Genomic DNA, 27,511 nt, shown 5'->3' on the forward strand with positions numbered 1-27,511 from the left:
CATCCGCGTTTCGGTGCGTTAAGCCAGGATTAGAGCACCTCCGGCCTCTCGAGCCAGCCTCTCGGCTTGGCGGCGTTCAACCTGTGCGCCCGTAAATTAAGAAGCGCAGGGGGAAAAAAAAAAAAAAAAGGGGTGAGGTTTAACCCCCGAGTGCTGCTACGCTGCAGAGCTGCGGCAAAAGACGGGCGAAGGGGGTGCGAGGGATGCAAGGGGGGTCAGCACGGTGGCAGCGGCCACGGTGGCCGCGATCGTAGCCACGGCGCGGCCGGGCGAGCCCTGCGGAGCCGAGCCCGGGCACCCAAAAAGCCGTCTGACGGGCGGCCGACCACCGCGGTCACGCTCCTCCCTTTCCTACCACAAAGCTCTTCCTCTCTCGCCTCCCTGCCGCCTTCGAGAAACTCCCCCAACCTGACCGGAGCAAATTCAAAAAGAAACGGGCAAAAGTCACGGGGGCTGCGCTGCTTCCGTACGCCCTGGAATGAGAAACGCCGCGGACGTGAGGGATGCAGGGCACCTCGGAGGCTTTCTCCAGCGTGATACCGCGTTTCTCAGCCTCCTCTGAACGCCTGGGATGCCTTTTTTCCCCCTGCCAGCCTCGGCTCTTTCAACTTCAAGGCCACACTGCGGTCAGCAGCGATGCCAGCTTAAGGCTCGCTTACCCGACATCGCGTTACATCCTTTACCGGAGCGAGAAAAAACCGGGATTGCCCCGCTCATGGGGTCAGAAAGGCAACGGTGTCCTCCGCAACCTTAAAATCCACCCCTGTCCTCACGCTGCTGACTAAAAACGCTGCAAAAGGACGCTCCGCTCCAGCCGCGGAGCCCGGAGCCTCGCCGAACGCCGAATCGGAGCAACCCGCGTGCGGGGAAGCAGCCCCCAGCGGGCTGCAGGGATTCGGTGGTCTGGAAGCCCCCCGAAGCGACGCCCGGGGTTCGTCTCCCCACGTTTTGCGTGGATTAATCGGCGCACGCCTTAGCGCGGAGTCCCGCGCGCCGACGCGGGGCCGAGAGCTCGCGTCCCCGACGGGACGCGAAGCGAAGCGGTTCTGCCGTAGCGAAAGCACAAACCTGGCAAAGCGCGGCCTCGCAGAGCGTTTTCCAGACCCCCCCAGCACCCCGGGGTGCACGGGGGTGCCGTGGGACATCGCTGCGCTCCCCGCACTGCTCTGCCACCCCCCAAATCTGCGCTGCCGGGGGGGGGGGGGGGCAGCACCCCGCTTTGCACCATCCCCTGCTCCTCCTCTGGCAAACCTTGCTGGGGGGAAAAATAAAGCAGCAAAATAAAGCAGCAAAATAAAGCAGCAAAATAAAGCGAAGCCGCCCTCCCCTCTGCACCCTGGCTGAGAGGGGATGCGCGCAACCCCCGTGGACCACACAAAATGCAACCGTGGGGCCACGTGAAATGCAAACCCCCGCAGACCACGCAAAATGCAAGCAGAGCCATGCACGATGCAACCCCTGGGGACCGTGTACGATGCAACTGTAGGGCCACGCATGATGCAAGCGTGGGGGCCACGCAAAATGGAACCCCCGTGGACCACGCAAAACGCAACCGTGGGGCCGTGCACGACGCAACTCCCACGGACCGTGCAGAATGCAACTGTAGGGCCCCGCACGATGCAACCCCCGTGGGCCACGCAGAATGCAACCACAGAGCCACGCAGGATGCAACCCCCGTGGGCCATGCAAAATGCAACCCCCATGGGCCACGCACGACGCAACTCCTGTGGGCCACGCCAAATGCAGCTGTGGGGCCATGCACGATGCAACTCCCGTGGGCCATGCAAAATGCAACTCCCACGGACCATGCAGAACGCAGCCGTGGGGCCACGCACGATGCAACCCCCATGGGCCACGCCAAACGCAGCTGTGGGGCCATGCACGATGCAACTCCCATGGACCATGCAAAATGCAACTGTGGGACTATGCAGGATGCAACCTCTGGGGACCACGCAAAATGCAGCCATGGGGCCGTGCACGACGCAACTCCCATGGACCGTGCAGAATGCAACCACAGAGCCATGCACGATGCAACTCCCGTGGGCCACGCAAAATGCAACTGTGGGGCCATGCACGATGCACCCGCCGTGGGCCATGCAAAATGCAGCCGTGGGGCCACGCAGAATGCAACCATGGGGCCAGGCACGATGCAATCCCTGGGGACCACGCAAAATGCAGCCGTGGGGCCATGCACGATGCAACCCCCGTGGACCATGCAAAATGCAACTGTGGGACCACGCACGATGCACCCCCCGTGGACCACGCAAAATGCAACCGTGGGGCCACGCACAATGCGACCCCCGGGGACCACGCAAAATGCAGCCGTGGGGCCACGCACGATGCACCCCCCCGGGGACCACGCAGAACGATGCAACCCCAGGGGCCACGCAAAATGCAACCCCCATGGGCCACGCACGATGCAACCCCTGGGCACCACACAAAATGCAACCGTGGGGCCACGCACGATGCACCCGCCGTGGGCCACGCAAAATGCAGCCGTGGGGCCACGCACGATTCACCCCCCGTGGACCACGCCAAATGCAACTGTGGGGCCACGCACGATGCACCCGCCGTGGGCCACGCAAAATGCAGCCGTGGGGCCACGCACGACGCACCTGCCGTGGGGCCACGCTGAATGCAACCGTGGGGCCAGGCACGATGCAACCCTGGGGGCCACGCGAAATGCAACCCCCGTGGGCCACGCCAAACGCAGCTGTGGGGCCATGCACGATGCAACCCCTGTGGGCCACGCCAAATGCAGCCGTGGGGCCATGCACGATGCAACTCCCGTGGGCCACGCAAAATGCAACTGTGGGGCCACGCACGATGCAACCCCCGCGGGCCACGCAAAATGCAACCGTGGGGCCACGCACGATGCAAGCCCCGGGGGCCACGCAAAATGCAACCGTGGGGCCACGCACGATGCAACCCCCGCGGGCCACGCACGATGCAAGCCAGGCACGCAGCGCAACCCCCGCAGCTCCCCGACGCAAGCCGGGGGGCCACGCACCCCCCCCCCCACGCGTGGGCCCTCACCTGCACTCATGGCGGGCGGCCACGCGCGGCCCGGGGCCGGAGCCCCACGCGCACCCAGCTCGGCGGCGCGCGGCGGAAGAGCGGCGCGCGGGGGCTGCTGGGACTTGTAGTCCTGTCCCCCCCCCCCCCCAAGGAAACACCCTGGATGCTGCCCCCCCCCCCCGGGGCTTTGCAACCTGCGTGGCAGGGCAGGGCACCGAGCTCTGCCCCACGGGGGGGGGGCTGCACAAAATACCCGGTGTCCTGCCCCAAAAGGGGCTCTGCACCCCCACGTTTTGCATGGAAATGCACGGGGCTCTGCCTCAAAAAGGGCTCTGCACCCCAAAATTTTGAAAGGAAATGCACGGGGCTCTGCCCCAAAAAGGGGTTCTGCACCCCCAGAGTTTGCATGAAAGCACACCGAGGTCTGCCCCCAAAAAGGGGCTTTGCACCCCTGGATCTTGCAAGGAAATGCACCGGGCTGTGCCCCCAAAAGGGCTTTGCACCCCCAGAGTTTGCACGGAAATACACAGGGCTCTGCCCCCAAAAAGGGGCTTTGCACCCCTGGATCATGCAAGAAAATGCACCAGGCTCTGCCCCAAAAGGGCTCTGCACCCCCACATTTTGCACAGAAATGCACGGTGCTCTGCCCCAAAAGGGGCTCTGCACCCCCACGTTTTGCAAGGAAATGCACAGGGCTCTGCCCCCAAAAGGGCTCTGCACCCCCACATTTTGCAAGGAAATGCACCGGGCTCTGCCCCAAAAGGGCTTTGCACCCCCAGAGTTTGCATGGAAATGCACAGGGCTCTGCCCCCAAAAAGGGGCTTTGCACCCCTGGATCTTGCAAGGAAATGCACCGGGCTCTGCCCAGAAAAGGGCTCTGCACCCCAAAATTTTGAAAGGAAATGCACAGGGCTCTGCCCAGAAAAGGGCTCTGCACCCCCAGCGTTTGCATGGAAATGCACGGGGCTCTGCCCCAAAAAGGGGCTTTGCACCCCCAGAGTTTGCATGGAAACGCACGGAGGTCTGCCCCCAAAAAGGGGCTTTGCACCCCTGGATCTTGCAAGAAAATGCACCGGGCTCTGCCCCAAAAGGGCTTTGCACCCCCACATTTTGCACAGAAATGCACGGGACGCTGCCCCAGAAAGGGGCTGCGCTACCCCCAAAAGGGGCTTTGCACCCCCAGATCTTGCAAGGAGATACACCAGGCTCTGCCCCAAAAGGGGCTTTGCACCCCCGGAGCTTGCATGGAAACGCACGGGGCTCTGCCCCAGAAAGGAGCTTTGCACAGAAACGCACCAGGCTGTGCCCCTAAAAAGGCCTTTGCACCCCTGGATCTTGCAAGAAGGAAATGCACCGGGCTCTGCCCCAAAAGGGGCTTTGCAGCCCCCCCTTCTCTCCCCACTTGGCCGCCCACCCCTGCACACTCACCCAGGGGATTTTGAAGCCAATAACCAGGTGCAGACCCAAATAACAGCCCTGCCGCAGACCCCTCCAGCCAAAGCTTGGCTCTTGGGGGGCTCCAATTGCTGCAAAACCACTGCCAGAAATAGCCAACACCTGCGAGAGGGCTGCTCCTGCCCACCACCACACCCAGCTGCAGCCAAAAAAGCAGCTGCTCCCCCCTCTGCACCCATCCTCGCACAAGGGAGTTTTGGTTCCCACTACATCTAAACAAACAAAATATTCAACAGCAAACCAGAACCTTCCATTCTCTCCACCCCACTAAGGCAGCAAGCAACTGCTTCAAGCAACCACGAACATCGCGAGTTTGAGAAATCCGGAGCTAAAGCACGTTCTAAAGCGGAGAGTGAGATTCAACCCTGCTCTAGTGAGTCTCATCTACTTTAGGACTTGAAATAAAAAAAATAAGCATCCCAGCAGGGCAGCGGCAAGACACCTCTTTCCCAGTGCCGCCGCCACCGGCATTTTGCCACACGCCCGCACCCTGTGCGCTCCAGGTCCTCGCTTTGCTCCTCACCAAGGAGCCCTGGCTGAGATTCTTCCAACGCTCCCCTTTCCCAGCCACTTCCACTGTTTTCTTGCTAATCGCCACGGGGTTTATTGCTTGCAGGTCTCGTCCCACACGTGCATTCGCTTTAAAGACACGGGATCAAGGTTATTACAGAAATCCTCTCTCTGTTCCGTCTCTGCTGTGGGGCCGCTTTCAAATCCTCATCCCACAGCAGAGCCTCAGAGGTGACCCCAGCTGCTCACACACTCAAAACTGCAAAACCGGAGAGGTTTGGGATGCTACGATTGAGGCAGAGGCATCAGTTCTATATTGTTAATAAAGTTACAACTCTTATTTGTTCTTTGTAGTATTTATTGTACATGCAAACTATGGAAAAAACCACCAAACTGGAACCTGCTGGAACCTTCTCTTGCTAAATCAAGTATAAATTACTTTCAGGTAAAGCATGTTTGCGTGTTACACCTCCAGTTAGGGAGCAGCATTATGCAGCGGTCGCCTTCTCTTTGTAAGTTGCCATCATCTTCTTGATCTCAGCAATCGCTTTGCCGGGGTTCAAACCCTAAAAAGGAAAAAGTTTCAGTTAGCTCCTCTGGAAAGGAGCACGGTAGAGCATCCTCCCCCGCCTTGCCTCGATTTAAGTCACAGTAAACTCACAGATATGCTGCTACTCATGAAAATAGCTGGCAAGAGGATGCTTTTTTTTTTTTCCCTAAAAGCTGGAGCCCAGCCTAATATCGTGCTTCCTTTCAAATGCTGGGACTGAGGGCCAGCTCTGAAGAGCCTGCTCCAGGCAGCCTGGGCGTTCCGGCACACACGCCCCTCGGTTAAGGTGTGCTGATGCAGGCTTGCTGCGCGCTCAGCCTCAATTTGCAAAGGATAAAGCAAGCCAGCCCAGGGTAGAGACGCAGCGCGCCAGCTCGGAGCTCAGCTCCTCTACCTGGAGGCTGAACCGGCAGCACTTTCCACTGCTTGAAGAAAAACGCTCGTTTGGCTTCGGAGGACTGATTTTTAATCAGCAACGCGAGGATCAAAGAGAAGAATGAGTGGCCGAGCGATAGGAACTGCTAATAAAGCTCAAGCAGGACTGAATTCAACACTTTTACGGGTGTTACAAGATGACTTCTGGAGGCAGGAAACTGCCTTGTAAAAGCTCGAGAGTGATGGTACAAGAGATGTGGTTTTCCTCCTTGTCTGAAATTAAAAAAAAAAAGCTGCATATTGGAGGACACTAGGGAAGTGACCAAGAACAGCAACTCACAAGATGAAAATGCTCCTCACACAAAAGCCAGCTAAGCTTTCCAAAGAAGGTTTTTCTACAATATAGACACACGTCATGTTGCAAAGGCCCTTAATCCTGCGGCGCTGCTACCAAGCCAAGCGTGCCTAATCTCAAAATGAGAGGGGGGATCACAACTGCCCCGCTGCATCGCTGCGATTACAGCAGCAGCACTGCGGGACAGAGAACGAACAGGAAATTACCCGGCTGCGCAGCTCACCACGCAGTCTTTCAGGGCCGATCAAGACAACAGCCGGGATTAGAGCATGTGAGTGGCAATGTGTTATTAACCGTCAACGCGCCTCAAACTTGAGAGGCCAAGCCTCAGCGTGCCACCTCCCTGCGCTACGTACATTCCTCCATGCAGCCAGATCTTCAAGCTGAACCTTCACCCTTAGCTGAACTACGGTTCACACCAAATCTTGAGATATACAAAGGGGGAATTATCTGTAGTCAGTGAATCACTTTAGAAAAACACACACACACACAAAAAAAAAAAAATCAGCACGCAGCACTCCTGACCTGTCAACCCCGATCTCCAGGATCTCCTTTCCGCCATGTCTGTGATCCCCTCAAACATTTGCCTTCCTATTATTTCACAGCTCAAGAATTACTCCACCACCAGGTGCAAGCAAAGGCTGGCTAGAAAACAGCACAGCTGGCAAGAAAGCAAAACTTGGTTATCTGCCCAACAACAGGCACAAAGTCATTGCAAGATGAGGAAGAGGCACGCTCCGATTTGGGAAAGCTTGCTCAGTTTGCAAGAAACACCAGAGAGAACAGACGATCTGGGAAATGCCCCGACAGCAGGACGTCAGCATAAAACACGTCCTCCAAAGGCACCAAAAACTTGCTGTCGTTTTCTCCATTACACAAGTTGCACAATACACCAGGGACAGCCGCTACTGCTGGAGTTTAAGGTTGCACTGCGGGGGGAGCTCACACCAGACTACGCAGGACAAACTTCCCCGTACCGTTTGTGGCAGTGTCCCTTGCACAACCAGCGCCCTACCGTCACGCTCCTAAATCCTGGAAACAGGTTCTCAAAGTCTCACTCACGAGGAAGAGACATTCCTGTGATGCGTAATACAAAAAAAAAAACTTTGCCACATCCTCTTGTACAGTCACTATCATGAGCAAGACTGCATTTCAAAAGGCTAAACAAGCCAAGGCAAGCTCAAGGAAAAGAAAAACCTAAGCCGGTATTTTCCGATTGCTTTGAAACAAGGGGCTTGCAGCCAAGCCAGTAACCCCAGAGGGGACACACGCAGGGTGTACGCATACCTTAGGGCAAGTCCTCGTGCAATTCATGATAGTGTGACAACGGTAGAGAGAAAATGGGTCTTGAAGCTGTGCCAGGCGCTCCTCTGTGTAGTCATCTCTGGAGTCAATCATCCAGCGATAGGCCTGAAAGTCAGTGGCATTTGACACACCAAATGCTTCTTCAAGGTGGTGTAATCAGCACGAGATTTTTTAAAAGCAACACCTAACTCAGGAATTTTGGTCCAGAATCTGGACTATGTAAGACTATCCCAACCCGTGCTCGCAAATATTTGTACTGCTTTTAGATAGGGCGTCCCTCAGCAGTCCCACGTGACAAATGGAATCCGTCCTTACCTGCATCAGTACGGCAGGACCCAAGTACTTGTCCCCGTTCCACCAGTAACTGGGACAGCTGGTGCTGCAGCAGGCGCACAGGATGCACTCGTAGAGTCCGTCCTGCACGGGGGTGGGAGACCACAGTCAAGCCACTCCAGAAACTCACGACGAAGCCTTTTTTTAAAAGAGAGGATTTACACGAGCACGTGCTGCTTCCCTCCCCACCTCCCCCTCTAGTGACTCGCTGCAACACAGCGGCTCCAAAAACCTTGAGCTGAAGAAGCGCTGCCAGAAGCGAGCGATTCCTACACGCATGTCCTCTGAAACAATGCGCGTGCAATCCTCCCAACTTGATCGCTACAATAAACTAGGTTTTTTGCGACAAAAGAAATAGCATTAAACTAAAGAAAAATGTGAAAATTGTTTGATGTTCCTGCGTTCTTTCCTACCAGCCAATAAGCAGCTGAGGAAAGGAACAGATCCATAACCAATTAACGATTCAAGGCCGTGTTACAGAAGTGAAGAGAGAGCAAAGTCTGCCCAACAGCCTAGGGGAGAATAGCTCACAGTTTAACACGTGCTTCAAAGGGATCCCCAAGCACTTACGGAACAGGACTGGTGCAAGTCTTTAGCCATTTCACCATTTTTATAGAGATGAAGGCCTTTTTATTTCAGGCACTGAAGAAAAGGAAGTTAGACCTACACGGAAGTGACACTGGGCAGAAGACAATTAAAACTCTGAGGAGCAGAGGTCTCCCGAGTCTCCTAGCTCAATCAGCCTCCCCAGGCTAAAAGACAGAGCCCAGTCTGGCTTAAATTGCGTATTTGAAAGTTGCTTTTTGGGACAAAGGTCTCATTAAATTTAGTTTAGAAAGCTACCTGATTCCAAAAACTCCTGGGAGCTTGTAGCAAGCCTGTGTCAGAGAGGCTGCTCCAATACACTTTTGGAAAGACCTGCAAAGCTACTTACCTTCTTGCTCTAAATTTGTCTTATTTCCAATTGTAGTATTTCAAATGACTGATGATTTAAAGAAAAAGGTGGGAGTTTTTCAGCTGACTGTCTCCAAGTTTCTCCTGCACACAGGCCATTTTCAAAGCAAGAGAAACTTCAGCAACGAGACAACGAGCAAGTTTACAAACTGAGAGAGAGATTCAGGCAGCTCTTGCAGCCACTTTAGGTTTGCCTATTTCTACTTGAATGACAAAGTGATTTCAAGGATGCTGCTTTATGGAAACCATGTTATGGGAGAGTCTCTTTAGGCCTTATGTATGGATCAGATAACATTATGAAGCGGTGCAGAACTGTTGCCCTTGGATAAAGATTCTTTCAGACTGTAAAGTCTTGCGGTTGTTAAGATGTCACAGCGCCGGTCGCATGATGCTACCGACATCTCGGGCACATTACCGGTCTGCTCATTGCATGTTAACTTCACAGCAAACACACGTAATGGAAAACTTTCAAAGATCACTGCAGAGCACTAGGCTGCAGCTCACATGTTTTCATTGAATCCCCTTTAATCAGCCTTCCTCTTTGCTGTTCATGTTCACGCCAAAGCCTAGGCTGCCTGCCCACTTTTGCGCCTCCTCAGTGACAGCACCGCAGCAACGATCACAGCGGAGTGCTGACAGGCCGAGCTTTGAAATGTGAAGTGAGCGATGGATCCATCGAGCCAGGTCAGAGGCAAAAGAGAAACTGCTGATTTAATGATACTTACTGTGGCAGCCAAGGAAATCCAGACAAGAACTTACCCACACTATAAGCTTTTTAAAAAGCTATTATGTCCCAGCTGTTCAAACGGTTCCTCAGACACCCTTCAGCTTTATGCAGAAACTTTGGACCAACACCACTACGTTCCCAGGAAATCCCCTCAAAATAACAGGGTGCTCAAGACAGACATCCGAAGACTTGCACTAACACATCACGCTTGTGTCTCCACATCCAAAAGGGTTTAGCTTTTGCCATTAGTTTTTAGGGCTGCAAAACCCAGCAAGCAGCAACACGAGAGCATTGCTTAGCATGCTGCAGCTAGACAAGACAGACAGCGCTGAGCCTGACAGCCTACATGCCAGCATAAATTGCGGTGCCTTATCTCCATTGGAATATTACAAGCCTGTAGCCTTCACAATGCTTTTTTACAAACACACACGGTTTCGCAGTGCAGACAGTGGAAATGAGATCAGAGTCCCCATCGCAACCACAAATGCATTTCATTAGCAAATGTTACCCCTAGCAATGCAGGCATGCCATGACGCTGCATTTCAGGGAGCAGATTCCACCCACGTCGGGTTTTGCACCAGACAGCTTTGTCATTAAAGGAACTAGAAGCTACCGCATGTTAGCATTTAACCCTGGTCTTATCTGGAAGGGATTTCAACAGAAGAAATGAAGCAGTAACCAGTTTCTGACGGTCTTCTATGGACTGCAGGTATTGCTCCTTGCCCTGTTTCGACTCATCCTTCTTCTTCAGGTAAGGCTCGATGGATTTGTACTGTGCATAGAAGTTACTCAGGTCCTAGGAGTCAAAAGGCAAAAAGGTCACATTTACAAAGCTGAACCGATGCACGAAAGATTCAACATCTGCTACCACTCCAACAGAAGGTGGCATTTTGTACCTGAACCTGCCACATTCCTCCAAACGAGGACAGATTTAGTCACTGCTGTGAAGCTCAGACCCACCCAAGCCAGAAAACACCAGCGGGAATAACATGTGAATTGTGAGACCTGATCCCCTTGGCACCTCCCAACATTATCCCCTCCACCCCAATCTGAACCCCACGCTGCCTGGAATGCTGTCACCCTTGGTCGCAAGCTGACAGAGGCAGATACTCACTGGAACAAGGTCCTTCACCACATACATGTGGGGGAGAGGGTAGATTTTAGTGATCTTGTTGAGATCAGGGTCAATTCTTTTGATACAGGCCAGCGTGTTTCCACCAGCAATGTTCATGGCGCAAGAGCCGCAGATGCCTGAGTAGGAGAAAAAAAAGAACAAAGCATTAGATATTTATCTTCTTATCCTCCTTGGGGAAAATCCTCCTGGCCCCAAACACGTCCCCAGGCTGTCTTCAAGAAACTCTGTACGTGACAAGAAAAACTCCAGAAGTTGCCATTGGGCCAAACACATTGCTATTTAAATAAAGAACAAACACAGGAGTCACTTTCATTAAAGCCTAAACACATTCTCAGTGCTGAACTTCCTTCCACAGCAGAAAACAAGTGGCTTGGACACTTCATCCCTTTCGCATCATTCATTAGTTTTACATGCTACTTAGGGCAGGGAAAACATTCAGCTTTGTTCACAAGTTTGAAGCACAAGCTCGTGTCGATGAGAAGCGGCCAACGCTAAGATTGTAACATGGGAACCAGGCGCATCCCCCATCAGCCCTAGTTACGGTCAAAAGCATCCCTGAAGGTCAGGAACATAAAAGTCCTTAAGACAGAAGCTTCAAAGTCCTTAAAACAGAAGCTTCTTTCTGCGCCTTCTGCGGCAGGATAGAGTGGTGCCATAAACTGCATTCATTAACTCCCAAATGTGAGAGGACAGACACTCACCAGAACAAACAGCACATAAATAGCTGAACAAATGGATTAGATGACACTACTAATGATCTCCCAGTAATATAAGGATCAGATGTAGCCCAGGAAAGGCCAAGGTTTACAAGAAAAACCACCGCAGAACTGTCACAGATACTGCTCAGGTCAGGAGCTCGGGTATCCAATTCGGACTGATGCCTAAAACATCGTAATTAGAAAGATGACAAATGCTGAAAGGGCAAAACTCTCATTTCAGAGGATTTGACACATATCAATTGATATGAGTCAGAGAAATGCCACTGCTCCTCACGCTGGCGAGCTAGTCTGCCTCAGCACTTGATGGCAATCCTTCCCCTCGCCGCCAGATAAAGGCTGGCACTCGAACAAGGTTATTCCTCCCACTCGAGAAATGGTTACAAGTATTTTCCAGTCAACTGGAGAGAGAACCAGGACTGCAGACACAGGCCCACGAGTATGCAACAGGAACACGTGATTGGATTTTTTTTTTCCTGCATCGTAGAAAAGGGGCAAGATTGAACCAGTCCGGCTTGAAAATCTGTCTTCAGGTTCTTAAAGAAAAGTATTCAGGGCAATTAATTCCAGCTGCTTGGGAACAATGTTGGCTATCTAAATATCAGACACTGAGAACAACCACACTGGATGAAATTCCTCTGCCTGCTATGCAGATTCTACAGGAAACTGCTGCATTGAAGAGTGCTTTTCATTTAGATCCAAGTCAAAACATCTTTAGGCATCAACTGCACCTAGATTTCTCATACTTGCAAACCCACCTAATTACAATCAAAGTCATTCCATAAAGGCATCCTCCCTTCCCGCATTTCCACAACTATCATTTTAAGCTCCGTATCTCAACATTACCCAGGAATTAGGATTTTTGACAGGAAAAGTCACCTGGACAGGTAAGTTTTAATGCAGTTACACAGATTTGTACCTGTAACAGAACCAGCCAGTAGCTCTACAACGTAAAACCACCAGATGGCCTTTTCCCCTCAATCAATCATTTAGCTTAGTCAAAGGGCCAAAAAAAAAAAAAAAAAAGATTCCTGAAGCTATTCCTAGAAGTTGTAAGTACTCTTCCAGTTACACCCTTTCTTATTTCCACAGCAGCACTAGATAAAGCAGCCCCTACAATTCATTCCCATTCCCCACATCTGCCCCCTCAATTTTGCTGTCGTAATCTCTCTTGCTAGATTTCCCTACGCAGTCCGTCACTGGAGGGCAGCAAGATGAACAAGATTAGGCCAGAAACAGGAACGACTGGGGCTGTTTAAGCATATTGCTCATAGCTCAGTGTTGTGCGATTACGCCCTGTGAATACGAGCTTTAGCTTTTCTACTTGATTCATTGAGGTATTTCATATGCAGCAGCTGGTAGAGGAGAGCAGTGCACTGCCATCTACCCTGAAGTTTTCTAGTAGTTACACACGCACTGTCAGCAACAAACAGTCTTCAAGGGCAATCTTCAGTTTAGCAGGCTGGAAAACCCCTCCTTACCTTCCCTACACGATCTGCGGAAGGTCAGAGTGGAGTCCATCTCATTTTTAATCTTGATCAGAGCATCAAGCACCATAGGCCCACATCTGTAACAGAAAACAAAGCTGGTGAACCTTGATAATTCACCCCCAGCCTCAGTGCTTGATCTCTGGCACCCCAACTAAGCAGCACCTAAAAGGACTTTGGTCAACTACAATTAAAAAACCACACTTTTTTTGCCAATCCGAGACAACAAGACAGAGCTATCTTGATCAGCAGCACAACCCATTCGCCTCAGCACACCCCAGGGTCAGGGTGGGAGAGAAGCCCTTTCTTCTGCTGATAGCCCGAGGATCTGGCTCAGACAGCACAACTGGAAACCGAGTGCCCTGCTACCGGTTCTCTCCTTTTGGGTCAGGTTTTAACAAGTCTGCCTGTCCTCATTAGTCACAAGAGGCAGCGTTGCACACAAAACCAAACAGCTGTGGACACTTATGTAATTTTATATACAGCAGACCAGGCAACACCCAGAAATTATTAACCAGTGCAAGTCACACAAAAATTGGAGTTCTCCGTCATGTGCTTCTTAAGTAAGGAGCTACGTGGCTTTGTATCTGAAGCCTTCAGAAAGGGCTCGAGGTGAATTCCTCTGGCAAGATCACAGCAGCAACCAGAACTCAGGGAAATCACGGCATACATGCCCATGCAAAGGTTTCTGTACCACAGGGAAGACTGCAACCCTTCGCAGAATCAAAGTAAGAGCTTTCTCAGTGATCACTACACCAAAGTGTGCGGGTAGTTACTACAAGTTTACCATGACCTGCAAATTAGAAGTAATTAAGCACGAAGAAAACTATGAGAAGGGTCAATCAAGATTCTGCCTTATCTCCCAGGTCTGGGATTGCAAGCTACACGTAAAACAGTTTCCTTTTGGAACTTGACCCCAGATTTACCATGTAAATAGAGCTTATTAAAGCCGCAAACACCTTCAAGTCTTCAACACAACTGAGCGATACAGGTAGAACCTCACAGAAGTCACAAAATGAAGTGACCATTTTACTGCTGACAGCTATCGAGACACTGGCATTCAGAGTACAGCTTGATTTGCCAGACTTAGCACCAACAGGTGAGGGAGGGGAAAATAATCCCATGTGATTACAGTAAGATTTGCTTTATCAGGAAATAACATTGATCTCACCTGTGCTGAGGCCAAGGTACTCTGTAACACAGCCGAGACACCACCTCCCTGGCCACTCTAACGAGGTTTTAACAGTCCTTAATGAGGCTGCTGACACCTTTAGCTGTCAGCTCAGGTGCTCCTCAACCACCCTCCGTTATCACTTGTCAGACAACCTGCATGCACACGCAGCCCCAGCGCACCTGCCTGGCAGCAAAGCCTCTCCCTAATGGGGCATACTCACTTATTCAAATCCACTTCGTACGTCTGCATGCGGGGCTTGTCCCCAGGCTTATCAGGATCCCATCTGTAGATTGCAAACTTCTTGATACGGGGCGCCACTGCAGCTGCTGTCTGCGCTCCCCGGCACATCTGTATTCAAACAACAGCAAAAGAGCCCTTAGGTCCCTTTGGGTGGCTCTTAGCAGGGGGAAAAAAAAAAATTACTTGAGGCCACATGCTTTGGGGTGATCGCTGCAGGACCCACCACTGCTTTGTATGTGGGCACTCGTACACCTTTTGGAAAATCCTCTCAAGGATTTGTCAGAGCAGTGCACCTGAGCCCAGGCAACCACCTCTGTCCTGGGGCTCCCTCCTCCTCCCCAAGGCAAAGGGGATAATCCCAAAATTAAGGGGGAACCCACAGGTGCTCCTGCAGTGCCTGCAGACACTCTTTTCTTCCACAGCCCTGAAGACTCTCCCTGCCCCAAAACTGCCCTCAGAAGCTCCCAGTCACATCACTGCCCCACTCCAGATGAACAACTCCCTTCTGCACCACCTCTTCCTCCACCACCATTCAACTTCTATCTCCCCCATAACTTCTCCAGACCCTTTCCTCCCAACTTTTGCCCCCCGGACCCTTCCCAGCATCCCCCTCACATATCCTCTTGCCCTTCCCAGCCCCCCACCCCTCTCCTACCCACTCTGAACCCTCTTCCCATCCTGTGCTGCACCCTGGACCCCCTCCTGCGCCCTAGGCCCCTCTGCCCACACCCCCAAGCTTCCTCCCAGCCCCCTCTGCAACCCCGCCTGCCCCCCAGCTCCCTTGCCCACCCTCAAACCTCACACAGCCCCTACCGCCCACCAGACCCTCCTCACCCCCCAACTCACTTCACAGCCCCTCCAGCACCCCCGAAGCCCTCAGCCCCTCGCACCACGCCTCCCCCGAGGGCCCCCCGCCCCGCTGCCCGGAGCAGGGCGGCTCCAGACTCCTCACCGGCCGCGGGCCGGCCCGCAGGAGCCGGGCAGGGACGCCGCGCCTCAAGGAGACTCCCACCACGGCCGCCGCCATCTTGGCGCTGCGCAGTTCCGACCCCGCTCCCGCCCCGGAAGCGGAAGGAGCCCCCGCGCGACCATAGACGAGCAAGAGGGGGCGGGGCTCTGTGGCAGCCATCTTGGGAGTGGCGGCGGCCGCCGGGGAGGCGCCATGTTGAGTGTGGCGCGCCTTATGGCATAAGGCGGGATGGCGGGGCCAGGACGCCTGGATCCCCCCTTTTTGGGGAGGGAGGAGACCAGTGCAGCCCACCATTAACTCCCAGCTGAACTTTTTCTGCAGGGGAGGTGCGCAGGCCCTCCTGCTTGCCTCAACGGTGGTCAGGGCAAAATGGCGGGCGCTGAGGGCTGAAATGTCCTCCCCCTTGCCTCACCCTGCCTGAGGGCTTCCCTCCCTTTCTCTCACAGTTATCACCCGTTATTATTTAATTTCCCGCCTCTTTCCTCACAGCAAATTCATTTATTAACTGAATCGCAAGCAACACACACTGAAAAAGCCGCCGGAGGCGAGGGTGGAGGGGGAAGGAGGCCCCGCTATGGCGTCATGTGCCACCATTTGAAGGCGAAGGGCCGCCGCTGGACGTTGGTGCCGCAGCGGACCTCCCCAAGCCTGCCGTGGTAGGAGGCCACGTCCTCGAGGAAATGGCAGCGTAGGCCCAGTGGCTCCAGGAGGGAGCGGGTCCGCCGCTCCAGGCAGCATTCGCCCCCAACCACAGGGCCGAAGGGTTTGGGGATGCCCAGATCCTTCGCCAAGACGATCATGGTGACCTGTGGGGTGACACAAGAGGAGCCCGGTAGCATCACGACAAGCCTCTCCGATTGATAAAGCTGAAGAAAAGCCACCGTCCACCCTCCTCCATCAGCCTCACCCCAAAATGGGGCATTGATGCCACTTTTTGCAGCCGCCCTCCCCAGACCTCCAAATCCGTCATCATTTTCCCCCTTTTTATCATTAAAATGCACCCCGCGCCTTGCAATTTCACCACTTTGAAAGGTTTTCGCCTCAAAACCACAGTTTAACCCAACTGCAAGCAACACGAAGCCACAAAGTTGCGGTAGATGCTGGGTTATCCAAGCCTGGCTGGAGATATTTTCTTTTTCTGGGCGGCTGTAAATATTGTGCTTTTCTGGGACACCTTTGGGGACTCATCCTGGCTGAATAAGCTGGTTTTTGGGGAGGACCCAAGGAGTGGGCAACCCCCTCACCATGTTGGGGAAGTACGGCACGGCTTTGCCCTGCTTGTCGAGCTTGAAGAGGGCCGGCAGGTCGACGATGTCCTCCTCCATCAACCCCAGCTCCTTCTTGAGGACGTCCCTGTTCCAATCGATACAGCACTGGAGGGGATGGAGAAGAGCAGGTCGAGGAGGTGAACACAGGTGGGCACAGTCCCCAAAACCATCTCACACGGGATCAGAGCCAAAATGCAACACTTCCCCTTAAAGGTTTGCACCACCCTGGGGTAGTTACTGCAAAAATTATGAATTTTTACCGGAAATATCAGTCATTACCTGAACATACTGGTTCTGCTGCACCAGGATGTTGCTGGAAAGGACCTTGTTAATGGTGACCCGTTTCGTGTCTGTCCCAGAGTACCCTGCAAATGCAAACCCCTGTCAAAATGAAATGGCACTGGTAGGAGCCCAGCTTAAAACAGGGCACAGAGAGGGAAGAAAAACCCCAAATCCCAATTCCCCGAGCGTGGGGTTAAGGCTGCTGGGAGTCTTCATTCTTAGTTTATTGGGAAACTAGGTGGGAGGAAAGCCTCTGCCCGTTGGAAAGAGCATTGGAAAGGTCCTATCATCCACCCTCCTGCCCACAGGAGTCATAAGCTCCTGAATTTCTCCACTCAGCTCCATAAAACCAGAGCTACCACCTCCACCCCTTCTTTTGGGACAGCCAGCTCCCGGGCAGGTGGCAGTGACCCAGAGGGACCCACGGAGGTACAGAGATCTTCCCCCAACCCCATCGCGGATAGACGATGTTCAAAACCACAATTAAAGGGTGCCCAAACTGGCCGCCAAGACATTGGTGCTGGGAGGGAAGGGCAAGGGAGAAAAAATGGTGTGAATTTGGGGTGACACAAAAGCCCCGCTCCATGCTGGAGCTCTGCTGGCATTTACAGGGATGCTCCATCCCACCAAGCAAGCATCCCCTCCACGCAGAGGGCTTTATCCCTCCCGTCCCACTCGCTTTCCCAAAATAGGGCTTGAGGAGGCTGGGTATGGTGGGCAGGCATCCCGCTTGCCAGCTGTGAAGGGCAAGCGGGTGGGAAAAGGTCCCCGTGTCCCCCCGATACCCGCACGTCGGTCAGGCGCTGCCGCCCTCGGGCCGGCTGCTCTGCCGACATCAAAGCTCGTCTGAAGCTGCCCGCTGTCCCCTTGCCTTTGAACATGGTGGCTTCACCCTGGCCCTCCTTTTGCTTCTCCTGAAAGAGCTTGTAGCATGCCGCGGGGCTGGCCATCAGCATCCGAAATCGCTGGGGCAAGACAGGAGGGAGAGCGGTCACCGAAAGTGGCTTATCTGAAGCCTTGGGGGACCTCAGGGGCTTATTTTTGAAAGGAATCTGAGCTTAAGCTCTTAAAATTAGGCATTTTTGCTGTTATTTACTGCCTTTTTTAATGCGGTGCTGAGGGGATAGATCTGAATGAGGTACAGTGATTTATGCTGTTGGCAAATACCCACCAAACCGTCCCCAAGGGGTTAAACTGCTGCTGGGACAGGGAGGAAAACTGCAGCCTGGCTGCACCTGGGTCCAATCCTGCTGGCCCCAGGTGGGGTATATAAGCTCCCAGGAGGGTGCTTGCTGGAAGTTTGGGTGAGCTGAGGTGGTGAATGAGGAGTGTGATCACTCCTTGGTTGGGTTATTTTTGTTATTGTTTCTAGGCTGGCATTGCAATGCAGGAGGGAGGATGGAGCGAGTGAATAATTATGTTCTGACTTCCTTAGAAGAAGCCAAAAATTGCTATTAAGCTAATCCCATGGGAATTATGAATTTGTGGGGTCTGAGCCGTGTGTGTGTCCTGGCTTGCTTCCCACCTGTAGAAATGGTCTCCTTGGTGGAGTGCAGGAGGCTGCTTGCTGCAGTCTTGATGGTATCTCTTACAGGGGCTTAGCACAGCCCTGGGGAGGGTAAAAGCACTGCATGGAGGGTTTGTGGGGGGGGGGTGTGCATAAATACTCCTTTTCTGAATCATCCAGGTCAAGGAATGATTTCCCCAGGGGGAAAGTCTTGTGTCAGAAGTAAAAACCAGGACAGAGGAAAGAGCTAGCTTCTGAAAACATCTGGGAGATGCTGAGCAGCTGTGAGCCCTGGTCAGCCCATGTGAATATTGAGGTTTAAATTTCTTGGGCTACCTTTGCAGGCATCTTTTTTCTTCTGTGTTGGTTATTAGCTAAGAAAGTCCCTTTTTTTGCTCAGAGCCCCTCACTTTGGGGATGGGGTGAAAACCCAAGCAAATACTGACTGGGACTGCCAAAGAAATGAGCTTTGGGGTTTTTCCTAGTGGTGTCCCAATGGGATTTGTATCTCAGAAAAGAAACCACGGAGTGGCTCAGGGGTTTGGGGTACCTTTGTGTCAGAGGTGGGCACGAAAGTGATGAACTCGCTGATGTGACCCACAGCCAGCCAGTCGGAGTAGAGCTCCACGGGAGCCTGCACTTGCTGGGCGTAGAGGAAATCCCGCACCACTCTGGTCATTCTTCTCCCTGCGGATCTGGAGGCAAAATACCCCCGAGAGAGGGAATAAATATTTATGCAGCAATATGTATGTACACAGAAATTGCTGTCAAGGTGGAGGAAAGAAAGGAGGGTGTGAATGTGAAGGCAGAGGTTAGGTGCACCTGCTCCATAGGGTATGAGATTTGCAGCTGGCCAGGGAATGGCTAATTAAGGCCCTTAATGTGTTTTTTAATGTTATTTAGGGGCAATCAAGGTTTCTTTGCTCCTGAACATGTGGGTTTCCCATCTCTTACATGGGGAAGCTGCTGCCGATGAGGATCCTCCCCAGGGGATACTCCTTCCCTGCCACGGTCACCGGTGGGCTGACTTCCAGGTTGCCGAAGGAGTCGAGACTGGTGATGGCTTCGAAGAGGGGCTCTCGGCTCACGTAGCCAAAGTCGGGGCCCTGGGGAAAGAGAAATTGCTGTGGGCTTTGTCCTGAGTCCCCCCCTGCCTCCATGTCTTTGCTTTTATCCCTCCTGCTGGGCTCAGGCCTGCTCCAGTGGGTAAAAAAATATCAGGATAGAAGCCTGTCTGTGGATGGGGAGAGGCTAAAGGAAAGGCATGAGGATAAAGGTCTCTGGGTCATCTGGGCTCAGTACTAAGTGGCAAGTGCCAGAGGCAGAGCTGGGGCATTGAGCTGGGGAGAGATCTCCTCTGCTATCCTGCAGACAATGTTTAAGTGTGTGCATTAAGCTAATTAGGTGCTGGGGTAGCCCCAAAGCTGAGTTTCTGGATGGCTTTTGTCAAGTGAGATGAACTTCAGCCCCTGAGGGTAAATTCACCCCAGGCGTAAGAGCCACCTGAAGGGCAATAATTCACTTAAATCCTATTTAAACCCTGATTTTCAGGACTTAATATATCTGGGATTTAAGGCATTGTGCATGCAGGGGTAGTTAACCCTTGGTTGTGATGTGCCAGGGTCAAATGCCCAAGGGAGAGATTGCAATGTTAAACAGGGCAAAACTGGCAGTGGTGGGACAAAAATCCTGCCTTGAACCTGTCTTTGCTCTCTGGTTCAAGTCAATGTGAGCTTGGAGCTCTCTATAGCCCCTGGGACAAGGTCAGGTATCGGTTGGGTTTGCAGTAAATCCCAATCACTTGTTAGTATTGGGTTTCCCTAGGGGTAAAACAAATATGCAGGTCAGTAAAAGTGAGCAGGGAGACCTGAGGGTGTGTAGTTATGATATAGAAGTTGCTTTTTTTTTTTATTGAGGGTGTTTGGAGAAGCAGGGAGCTGCTGCTGCCTTTCCCCAGGGCTCCCTGTGCATTTTTGGAGTGCATATCTGGAGGATGGCTGGGAGTCAGATCCTTTCTCTGGGTGCTGTGGAAGGGACTGAGCACGAAACACCTGCTCTCAGCTTATTTCAGTTTAATAAACCACGGAGCTGGTACAGTTTCAACTGTCCAGGCACTGGTTCATCCCAGGTTTGTGGGTTGCATCCAAGTCCTATCAGTTCCAGATTGATTTTGAGCGGCTAATTCTCTCTCATCTCCTTTTTCCCTGGCACAGGGTCCCAGGGGCTTAGGGCTTGGCCGGAGCGAGAGGAGGACCCGAGTGTGTTGTGTTTGGCTAAATATTCCTAGCTGGAAAATGAGATTGAAAAGATAGGAGTGGGGATTAGGGGAGGCTTCAAAGCAGAAATTGGAGTGTAATGCGTTAGAAGCTCCAAAGGCTGAAATTGCTTCTCTAAATATGAAGCAAAGCAGTTCCTAAAGAGGGTAGATAGGAGCGGTTGCCTGGCTTATTTGCGAAGGAGCGGATCAGTGTGCTATTCCCGTCCTGCCTGATGAATCCAGGACTGCATGTACTCATTTCAGGCATGAGAAATGATGTATTTCAATGCTTTTGAAAGTGCTTAACCTTCCCCAAAGTGACGTGCAGCAGAAAGTGAGCTGTCCTCTCCTCCCATTACTGTCAGAGAGAAGACCAGGGCTGAGGCTGCTGCCAGGGCCTGGCTGGGTGTATGGGCAGAGATTTGGCGGCTACTTGGGGATGCCCTGCCCTTTCTGCGTGATGATATCTCAAAGGGGTCATTCAGTCCATCTTTTTCCCATGCTTGTCTTCGCTGGGCTCTCCCAAAACACCCTGGCCAGAGTCACTGCTCTCCCAGCCAGCTTTCTTTGCACGCCCTGCCTGTGGCTGGCCCTTTGCCTTGGCAGAGAAGCCTCGCAGGGATTTTTTTTGGCAGCTGGCTGCACCTTGCTCTCTTCTGAGCAAGTAAATTGACCCCTCTCACACTTTCCTTTCCTCTGTGTATTCACAGGTGCAGAGGAGGAAAGGAAAAAACCAGCCCACTGCTCAGATATTCAGGGTGAAGAAATCCCCTCCTGCCCCAGAGCTTGGCAGAAGCCCTATGTTCCCGGAGGCGTGAGGTCCTCCTTGCCCCTTTCATCCAGCACCTTCTGGATAAAAGGTTTTCCAGGATGGCTGGGATGTGGGTTAGGCTCTGATCCTTGGTTTGAGGTAGGGGGTGAGGCTGTTGGTGTCCTCCCAGCTGGAAGTAGCTGGGGTAGTATCTCTGTGCAGTTGCATGCAGAGGTGTTAAACTCTTTTTTTTTTTTTTTTCAGGCAATTAATTGCAGGGCCTCCAAGGAGCCAAGTGCAAGTGGGGTTTTGGGAGTGGTGAAATGGGCTTAAGCATAAAAACCTGCGAGCGGTTCCTCAGGCAATGCAAGTGGTGGTCCTGCTCTTACCAGCAGCTCCTTGATGGGGAATTGCTCCAGCCCTCCATCTCGAGGGGAGTCCAGCACCACCGGGAAGCTTTTGTGGGGAGCGTGAGTGTAGCCAAACTCAATCTCATCCTAAAGAAGGGAGGAAAACGCTCATGGGGCACATCAGCAGGGGGGAGGGAAAGCTTTGCCCCCTCTCCAGTGCCCACCTACCTGCATCCAGCGGTCCCCACGGTTGACATAGCCGAAGCAAGCCTTCAGCTCACAGCCGGCCTTGTTCGCCAGGTTTTTTATCTCCTTGATGAAGAGGTAGTTGTCCTTCATGCTGTGAAAGTGGAGGGAAGGGGATGAAGGGCTGCTGGAGGGTGGATATCTCCTGCAGGCAGCTGCCTTTCCCTCTGCCCATCACCTCCCCAGCCTGCCCTGGTGACCTCCAGGGAGATGGTGGGGCTGATGTTGGTTTGGCTGGGAAGGCATCATCCCTTGGCCTTTACCTGCAGACGAAGACGTTCACCGGTGCCAAAGTGTTGGGGGTCATGATCCATGGTGCTACCCTGAACACTACTGTGTCGGTGAAGATTGGTGTATGGGGGATACCCTGGGGGAAGCAAGCGGAAATCGGGGATTTCTACACCCTGTTTACCACTATTCCCCAAAAATACCCTACCCTTGAGGTCATTTTGGGGGTAAATTAATGGGGACTGCTCTCCATTGAATCCCCATCCCCTTCTCCATGCCCCTTGGACTGTTGCACCCCTTGTTGCACCTCCCATCTGCACCCTTTCCCTGGAGCCCGCAGACCTCAGCCAGAGTCTCCAGGAGGCTGAGATGGATGGAGACCAGCCCAGAGAAGGTGTCATCAGGAAAGCGGAGCCCTTCAACAAAGAAGTCGAGCTCAGCGGTCCCACCGGTGTACTGCACACTGTGGTACAGCTTCCTCTGGCCCAGCACATGGACATAGCGCTGCCTGAAGAAGGGGTCTGCAAGAAAAGAAAGGGGAAGGTGGGCAATTACCAAAGTTTCTGTGGTGGTTTCCAACCTATTTTGCTTGTGTGCAAGAAGGTACCACAATCCCTCTGTGCTGGAGTTTCTCTGCCTCTGTGGGTAGATACAACTTCATCTGGCAGAAGTGCCTTAAAACAGGAGCTAAGGGGCTTGCAATTTTGCCATCATGCACAAGAAGGGTGGGGGAAAAAAAGTCTCAGCCTTTCCTTGGATGGAGCGGTCGTTGAGAAGATGTTTTCATGGGGTTTCTGCCCTTGCAGCCCCCTCTGACCTGCCATGGGATGACAATGCCACCAACCCTCCCGCTGACAGGCTGCCTCTGCACGGAGGGACAAGACCAAGCTACTTAATGGCATGTTTCTGGACTGGATGAGGGCTTTTGGCCCCAGGGAATTAATCAAAGTGCCCACAACAAGGAACAAGGAAGGGAAGATGTGTTGTAGAGCATGTTGCCATCATGGATAAAGCATATGGGTGTCAGGACACATGGCTTTTTTTTTTTTTTTTGCTACTCCTTTGCTGGATGACCTTGGATAAATGGCTTTATGGTGCTGTGTCTCTGCTTGTTAATGATTTGCTTCAGAAGTGCCATTGGAAGAGCACAGAGAGAACAAGGTCAGAGATGCATGGAAAACAGCTTGTGCGGATCTCAAAAGCACCACAAATGAGGAGGAAGGGGCAGAGGAGGAGGTGAGGAGGGACTTACTCTGCACATAAAAGACCCCAACTTTGTCAGCGTCGGAGATGGGAATATAGAGGACTATTTCGTACCCACGGGGCAGGTGCTGCGGCCCTTCAGTCCTCAAGACCATCTGAGACATGTCCAGCAAATCTGGGGTGCAAACAACAAAAAAAAAATTGGGTGATGGGTGACTGTGCCATGCAGCTCTGGCTGGCCTGCATGCTCCCTCCTGGGGTTTGCATCTCCCATGCTAAGAAATCTGCTCTTCCCTTGCTACCAGCCTTTGCAAGCTGGAAAAAACCCCTGTGGTCCTGCTAGCAAAGCTTGCGGCTTGTGCTTTGAAACAAATGCCCTTCCCCCCCCAGCCCTGACACAGCCTGTCCCTGGCCTCAAAAAGCCGACGGGCACTGGCTTGGTGTGGTTTTAGTTTTCCAGGAACAGGCGGGTGTATTCCTGGCTGCCGGCTGCATGCCTTGCCCCGAGCTCCTTTCACCCGTGCGAAGCATCCCTGGGCCAAGCTCTGCTGTCAGTGGCACCTCTGCTATTTTTCTGGCTGTGCTTCATGCCCCTGCTTGACCACAATTAGTTTGCATGGCATTAAAAAAAAAAAAAAAATTCCCATGTGGGAAGCTTACTCAGCAGGTTGGTGGAGAGCAGCTCATGGGCAGCCAGTTCCCAAGCAAAATTTCATTTCCAAAAAGGTTAAAGAGGGGGAATAACAGAGCATTTTTTGCTTTATATGATTTTTTTTTGAAGCTGTGTTACCTTCTTTGTTGAATACCCTTTCGTCGTTGCAGTCCAATGCCGGAGTGAAGGGGCTCTCCTTGTCACAGCTGAGGAGCAGGATGGCCCCGTGTCCCTCCGGACCCCAGGTCCAGCTTGCCTAAAACACCCGCTGGGGCTTAGTGAGCTCAGGTTCTTGCAAGCCCGTGGACTTTCTGTGCAGTGGAAGAGGCTGAATTACCTTGTTGGGGTTGTTCTTCTCCACCACGCCATCCTGATCTGCGTCGACGTCCAGAGAGATCCCTGGATGGGCAGATCCCACCATCATCCCAGGGTACGGCAAGGTTGGGTGGGTGCAAGAGCCCTCCAGACCCAGCAAACCTGGGTCCATCTCTGCCCCCACACCAAAACACCCCGCTCCAATGGACCAAAGGGTTAAAGAGGGATTGCTGCGTTGTGGAAGCCTTCGTACTCACCGATGCCGGTGAGGAAGACCCCGGCTTGGTTGATGGGCTGCCCTCCCTCTGCGTAAAAGCTGACGGTTACCTGCAAACCCCCAAATCCCTGGTTGGGGAAGGATGCTGTCCCTCCACGGAGGTCCCACACCCCATCACCCCACTTCTTACCTTGTTATCGTTGACCTCGGTGCTGGCCCGGCTCACGCTGAACCTCAGGACCGTCCCCTTGTCCAGCGGCCACCGTGTCCCGCTGCTGGGGGCTGACCCGACCTCTGCTTGGCCCTGGCGCACCACCTCCACCCTCACCCCCTCTGTGTGCTTCACGCCAAAGGAGACCGCCCCGGCCGGGGCAGCCCTGCTCAAAACACATTCAATTTTTAGAGGTTTGCACCAAAAATACACAGTTCTCACTGCAATTAATTTCATTTCCCAAAACACAGCCAAGACTGGGCACGCTGGCGTCTCCACGCTCACCGCCGGCACCTTTCTGCCCTTTCCTCCCTGCTTGGGAAAGCTTGAAGTGTCTTTTTTTTTTTCTTTAGGGCAGAACACGCTATTTTAGCAAAATGAGTCTATTTTGTACCCATCAGTGCAGATTATGATCTGTAATAATCACAGCCAAAGGACTCAGTACCAGTGGAACCCAACTCGGGTTTGCACTTTAATGGAGAAATCCGTGTTTATTTTCCAGCCAAGGCAAACCTGGTATTTGACAGCTCATTGTAATGGTGTGGCAACCCAGCTGAGAGACTTTACCATGGGAAACTCTAATTTTCAGGGTGATTTTATCCAGCCCCGAAGCAGCTGGTGTTGCACCGCTCCCAGTCTGACGTGCCCTTGCTTTTCTCCAGCTGTTCCGTGCATCCCCTTCCCCTCTCCTGGCTCCTTGTTCCGAATTTCCCTGTCTTTTTTTTTTTTTATTTTTGGGATGCTTACAGCTCCCAAGGTGCCAGCTCCCTTTGAGCATGCGTGCTCCTGACACCTGAGAGCTTGTGCTGTATCAGCGTTACGGCATCATTTATTGGGTTTCTGGATGCTGGCAGCCTCGCCAAACTCACACTGGGGTGAGGGGAGAGGAAATACGAGTGCTCGTTTGCTGCTGCCTGGGTGTTTCTTAAATTGTTAAATTACATTTAATTATGCATGGAGAAACTGGTTTGGTTTCCTTGTTTCTGGGTTTTGGGAATCCCACCGGCAGGAGATTTGACCCAGAGAGATGCCAGCTGACGTGTAGCTGTGCTGCTTGGCTTGAATAGCCAGGGTGAGATTTGCAAAAGCAGCAAAGACCAGAATTAACTGTGAAATGAGCTTTTAAACTTTTTCCTTTGGGGGAATAATTATCTTGCAGTGCAGCGTTAGGTTGGCTTTAGGGGTGCAGGGCTGGTGGTGTGGGGACTCGCATGCTTTCCCACGACACTCCTCAGTCACAAGATCTTGGTTTCCTTCCCTTTCCCAGCTGCATCCCCTCCTTTGCAGTCCATCCCTGTGGCTCCTGCTCATCCCTCTGCTCTCTAGCAGCTTTCCGAGATGACACTAGATCTGTTGACCGCAAATGGATCAAACCCATCGCCGTCGCAGACCTGGGGTAAATACTATGTCGTGCAAATGCGGATGCTCGAAGCTTTCCTGGGGCTTGCGCAGATTTCCAAAGCCCAGGGAGGATTTTGCCCGCAAATTGCATTAAATCACAGCATGAGGGCTGTGGGTTTTGGGGGAGCAGAAGGAAAAATGAGGAGGGGGGGATTTGCAGAAGGAGAAAGGTGAAAGTAAAGGCAAGGAGAAAGGTGTAAGTGCAGAAATGGAGGGAGGAGGGGAGCGGTGGGGCGTCACACTCACCCGTAGACATCGGCGGAGATGTGGGTGCCCAGCACGCATAGGGCCTCGATGCGGTTCCCGTGCTGCAGCCGCAGCGTGCGGTCCCCTGGCATCTCTGCGCGCAGCAGCCCAGATGCTCCGACGATGGGCACGCGCACCCTTCCGCACCCGCTCCGGGTGGCACCGAACCCCGTGGCAGCACCCAGCTGCTTCTCCTTCCTCCCCTGCACGCCTGCCTCCTCCTCCTCGACTGGCCCCAGAGCAAATCAAGCTGCTTTTAGAGCTTGCAAAGTTTGGGATGACAAATTCGCAGCCCCCACCCCAGTCCGAAGGGAGGGGACGGTTGCATTGGACCCTCTAAAGCCCCATGAAAATGATCTCCGAGGGGAGGGAAGGGATGGAGAGGGAGGGCGGCTGGCCCAAAGCCCGGCCGGCTCCCAGCCCTACGCAAGGAGCTCCCCCAGCTGTCCCCAACTCTCCGACCCCAAATGCAGACGCGTAGCCCAACGGGGAGGTGATTTTGCAGCACTTTGGGTTTCAGCTGGCATTTGCATCTGTGGGGTATCCGCTCTTTTTTTTTTTGCTCTCTAGGAAAAAGCTCTGGCTGCTCTTGGAAGAAATACAATTTCCCAGCCCTTAGGCTAGAGCAGGACACTCCTTTTTTCTTTTTTTTTTCCCCCTGCTTATTTTCAGAGAGAAGCTGGGGAGCGAGTTGCCAATGAGGGGAAATCGGAGGTGGTTTTGCATGGCGAACCCGCCACTTGCTGCACCGCAGTGGAGCGTGTCAGGAGCAATTGCTGCCCACGCAGGTGTTTGCATTATTTATTAACATCAAGCTAAATATTAATTTTAAAAGCCAAACTTCTGCCCCAGATTTTAGAAGCCACAAGCAATTAGTGAGGAGCAGAAATGTTCAGGTTGTTGCTCCCTATTTATATACCTTTCAGGCTTTTCTTTTTTGGTGCTCTCTTCCCTCCGTGGCTGGGGCATAGGAAATAAGCTCAAATCCAGTTTCCCGTCTGAAGTAGATCCGGTTTCGGGGTTTTTTTTTGCCATGACCTGAGCAAGTGTGAGCGAGGACTTTGCATTGCTGA

The 27,511-nt window shown here is 52.8% G+C and overlaps 2 protein-coding genes across 3 annotated transcripts; both read right to left on the bottom strand.

The window, feature by feature from the left end:
- Positions 1-5,324: 5,324 nt before the first annotated feature.
- SDHB (succinate dehydrogenase complex iron sulfur subunit B) lies at positions 5,325-15,361 on the bottom strand. Of its 2 annotated transcripts, XM_075721555.1 has the most exons (9): positions 15,273-15,361; positions 15,031-15,043; positions 14,315-14,442; positions 12,915-13,000; positions 10,697-10,833; positions 10,262-10,378; positions 7,884-7,985; positions 7,551-7,673; positions 5,325-5,549 (listed from the first exon to the last, which is right to left on the bottom strand). In XM_075721555.1, exons 1-9 carry the CDS (start codon positions 15,359-15,361, stop codon positions 5,472-5,474), a joined length of 873 nt encoding a protein of 290 aa, XP_075577670.1. In that variant the 3' UTR covers positions 5,325-5,471. The 2 variants fall into 2 exon arrangements, with proteins under 2 accessions (XP_075577670.1, XP_075577669.1); XM_075721554.1 differs by lacking the exon at positions 15,031-15,043 and having other exon boundaries at positions 15,287-15,361.
- Positions 15,362-15,876: 515 nt separating this feature from the next.
- Positions 15,877-26,530, bottom strand: LOC104038486 (protein-arginine deiminase type-2). Its single transcript, XM_075721507.1, has 16 exons — positions 26,439-26,530; positions 24,771-24,957; positions 24,621-24,690; positions 24,386-24,447; positions 24,187-24,304; positions 23,446-23,571; positions 22,536-22,714; positions 22,229-22,332; positions 21,948-22,059; positions 21,759-21,866; positions 19,316-19,467; positions 18,912-19,056; positions 17,726-17,819; positions 16,852-16,937; positions 16,549-16,677; positions 15,877-16,110 (listed from the first exon to the last, which is right to left on the bottom strand). The coding sequence occupies exons 1-16, from the start codon at positions 26,528-26,530 to the stop codon at positions 15,877-15,879; spliced, it is 1,998 nt and encodes a 665-aa protein (XP_075577622.1).
- Positions 26,531-27,511: the final 981 nt, after the last annotated feature.

Source organism: Pelecanus crispus, chromosome 15, assembly GCF_030463565.1.
Source record: "Pelecanus crispus isolate bPelCri1 chromosome 15, bPelCri1.pri, whole genome shotgun sequence".
Lineage (NCBI taxonomy): Eukaryota > Metazoa > Chordata > Aves > Pelecaniformes > Pelecanidae > Pelecanus > Pelecanus crispus.